Source organism: Capsella rubella, unplaced genomic scaffold (genome assembly GCF_000375325.1).
Source record: "Capsella rubella cultivar Monte Gargano unplaced genomic scaffold, Caprub1_0 scaffold_8, whole genome shotgun sequence".
Taxonomy (NCBI): domain Eukaryota; kingdom Viridiplantae; phylum Streptophyta; class Magnoliopsida; order Brassicales; family Brassicaceae; genus Capsella; species Capsella rubella.
In genome coordinates this window covers 3,863,293-3,866,726 of record NW_006238916.1, presented here as the reverse complement: position 1 = coordinate 3,866,726, position 3,434 = coordinate 3,863,293, and the positions used below count along the sequence as shown (strand labels likewise).

Here is a 3,434-nt window from a genome sequence, read left to right as displayed (position 1 = left end):
TCTCTCTCTCTCTCTCTCTCTCTCTCTCTCTCTCTCTCTCTCTCTCTCTTCTTTCAACGAGCAACAAAGCTCCAGGATTCAAGGTATATTTAACCATCAAATTTTGTTAAAGCGATGATGATGATCGTCAAAGAAGACATGGGCGCGGGTATGATTCAATTTCTATACCAACCCTGTTGAATTTGAGAGCTTTGGCGATTTCATAGAATCTTTAAAAGGAAATTGAATCTGATTTATGGGTTTGACTTCTCTCATGAAAAGTTTGTGTTTTTTTGCCAATTTTGTTCTAGTTCTGGTAATTTGTATATTAGTTTAGATGATAGACGGTTCTTTTGATGCAACTTGATTGATGATTGTTATGTTTCTTACTCGTATGAGATCTGATTTAGGTTTGAAAATTGTATAATGCTTTAGTTTTGAGTTCTCATGATATTTTTTCTTTTTTGCCAATCTTGATTCATGTATGAAGCGACTAGCCTTTCGTTGTTGCATTTTTGATGACTTTCTTCTCATTCTTGGATGTACATGTGTTCTGGCCCATCTTGTTGTGTTACTGGTTTGTTCTGTATTCTCTCACTATAAATCCAACATGTTTTCTCTCACTACTGGTTGACGCTCAAATTTAATGTTTGAACATGGATTTTAATGTCTAACACATATGAGAAGTTTGTATTGCATTTGTGTTTCTTGTTTTGATACGGGAATTTTCCTTTCTTCACAGTAAAACAAATACATCCGAGAGAGCAATGGTCATTAGCCTAGGTGTAGTAAATCTCTTCGGTATGATTGCTCTAAACTCTTTGCTAAAGTAAGACCCTCCTTGATTATACTTTACTTAATCAACTTCTTTGTGTGCTGAGTTTATAACTCAATTTGTGTTCGAGCAAAATTGGTCTTGATCAGTTTGTTGTGCGGAGTTTATGAATCAGTTTGTGGTCGTTTAATGACTCAGTTTGATGTAATGGTGATTTGATTGCATGTGTGGGTATTGAGGAGTTCTTGTCTGTGACTTTTGCAGTCTAAAACAAAAACCAAGTTGATAAGATTAGATGAGAACTGAACAAAAAACCAAAGACATCCTTGAGGAGAACCGAGCAAAAACCAAAACAGGACTTGAGGAGAACAACAAAGCACAATAATGTCATATAGATCTTCCAACACCGAGGCTGAAAAGATGATATATCCTGTTTAATATCAGACTCGTCTACACATATATTGGATACATCTCATAGATAGGTTGTTTGTAATGGAAAGCTTTGCACAACTTGGAGAACATCGTTATCAAGTGTGCATACCACAACAATGAAATTTTTTTAAGAACCTTTGGGTGCTCACCATTGGACACCCAAATTTTTAAAAGTTCATGTAAAGATGCCACTACAAGAAAACAAAAGATATTCCGACGACAGATATAGTCGGAAATTGGTCGGAAAAACGCAATTCCGACTAATTTCCGACGAAAACAAACTCCTCGGAAATCCTTGGTCGGAAACGAAGATTCGTCGGAAATTGGTCAGAAACTTCCGACGAACCAGTTAGGAGAAATTTCGTCGGAAAAGCTCGTCGGAAATTAGTCAGAAGGTTTTGTCGGAAAATGTCGTCGGAATAGCGTCGGGAAATATCGCCGGTTTTTGATCGGAAAAGTAGTCGGAAAAATTCGTCGGAAAATAGTCGCAAAAATAGTCGGAAATTTGTCGGAAATAGCGGTAGTCGGATATTCGTCGGAAATATTCCCGATTAAGTTTTCCGTCTAATTTCCGACAGCGACTTCAAATACGTCGGAAATTAGTCGGAATATTTTATAAATTTTTTTAAAAAATATAAGAAAAAGAAAAATATTTAAAGAAAACTATTTAATAATTTAAAGAAAACTATTTAAAAATATTTCTATAATACAAAAACTGAATTAAAATTTAAAGTTCTACAAACTTATTAAAAACATACAACAAATTGTTCATGATCGACCAAAATCGAAATCAAAGTTATCTGATTCACTCTGTCCAGTTGGATTTTGCGAACTTGGACCTGGAAGAGGAACGGCGTTTGGATATTGTCGGACCATCAACTCACACCAAAAATGCATTTGCTTCATTTCAGATTTTAATGCTGCTATTTGCTCATTTGCTGCAGTCATTTCTGCTTGTGATGCATGTGAAGCTGAGCTTGATCCTGCTCCAACATCGTCAAAAGGTATTGATCCAACTCCAAATCTACGTCCCTTTTTAATCTCCACTTGCTACAAAAATTTATATTAATTAGATATTAATCATTATAAGTTTTAAAAATAATAATAATAAAAGATATAAAAATTACCGAGCGAAATATTTCATCTTTCTCGGCGACGGATAATTGGTAATCTGGAGGAGTATCTGAAAGTTGAGATAGTTGGGTGAGCTTCTCCTCATGTGCAGCTCTACATCTTTGAGCAATTGCTTCCGCCTTTTTATCCACAAACGTTCCATCCGATTTGCGACGGTGTGACTCTTCCATGAAAGTCACCATATCGGGGAGAAGGCCCGTTTCCGGATCACGCTTCGTTACCACATTTCACACATGGACATGCCATAATGCCTTCGGTCCTCGTCATTTCTTGATTTGATGCAAATCGCATAAACTCTGTTAATCCTTCTTTAAATTCTCTCCGCATATCTCCAGTTTCTTCATCTAAGCGTTGACACATCCACTCTCGAACCTTATAAATATTGGAAGCCATTCTTTTTTATGTATATACGAATTTTTTAAGTTAACAAGGATGCAAATGATTGAAAAAATTGGAATCCCGTTTATTATATACCAAATATTTCCGAGAACAGTTTAGTAAGAAATTCGTCGGACTTCCGACGACATTAGTCGGCAATTAGTCGGAAATTTTTTTAAATTTTGTCGGAAATTAGTCGGAAAATTGCTCAATTATTTTCAACATTTCCGACGAAGATTCCGACGAGATTTTGTCGGAAATTAGTCGGAAATAAGTTGAACTTTTTTCCGAGTAATTTACGACGACATTCGACGGAAATTAGTTGGAAATTTTTTTATATTTTGTCGGAAATTCGTCGGAAAACTGCTCAATTATTTTCAGCTTTTCCGTCGAGATTTTGTCGGAATTTAGTCGGAAATAAGTTGAACTCTTTTCCGAGTAATTTCCGACGAGATTCGACGGAATATTGTCAGAAAATTCGTCGGAAAATTGTCGAAATAACACACGTGTACTTTGCAACTTTTTCCGACGGATTTTCGACTACTCTCGCCCGACGAAATTCTGACGACTTGTTTCCTCGTACAATGTTTGTGTTTCCGACGACTTTTTTCCTTCGACTTTCCGACGACAAGGTTTCGTCGGAAATTTGTTCAATTTTCCGACGAGTTTCCGACTAAATTACCGTCCTCGGGTAGTAGTCGGAAATTAGTCGGACATTTGTCGCAAATTTTCCGAC

At 36.4% G+C, this 3,434-nt stretch overlaps 1 protein-coding gene across 1 annotated transcript; it reads right to left on the bottom strand.

The window, feature by feature from the left end:
* Window positions 1-1,954: 1,954 nt before the first annotated feature.
* Window positions 1,955-2,502, bottom strand: LOC111830507. The gene is made up of 2 exons (XM_023782681.1): window positions 2,314-2,502; window positions 1,955-2,236 (listed from the first exon to the last, which is right to left on the bottom strand). The coding sequence occupies exons 1-2, from the start codon at window positions 2,500-2,502 to the stop codon at window positions 1,955-1,957; spliced, it is 471 nt and encodes a 156-aa protein (XP_023638449.1).
* Between the last annotated feature and the right edge of the window lie 932 nt (window positions 2,503-3,434).

Bases quoted from the DNA above. Each gene is read 5' to 3' on its own strand.
- LOC111830507 (XM_023782681.1), bottom strand. From the start codon at position 2,502: ATGGTGACTTTCATGGAAGAGTCACACCGTCGCAAATCGGATGGAACG. The intron at 2,237-2,313 runs GTAATTTTTATA...AAATTTTTGTAG, and splicing joins AAGATGAAATATTTCGCTCG to CAAGTGGAGATTAAAAAGGG.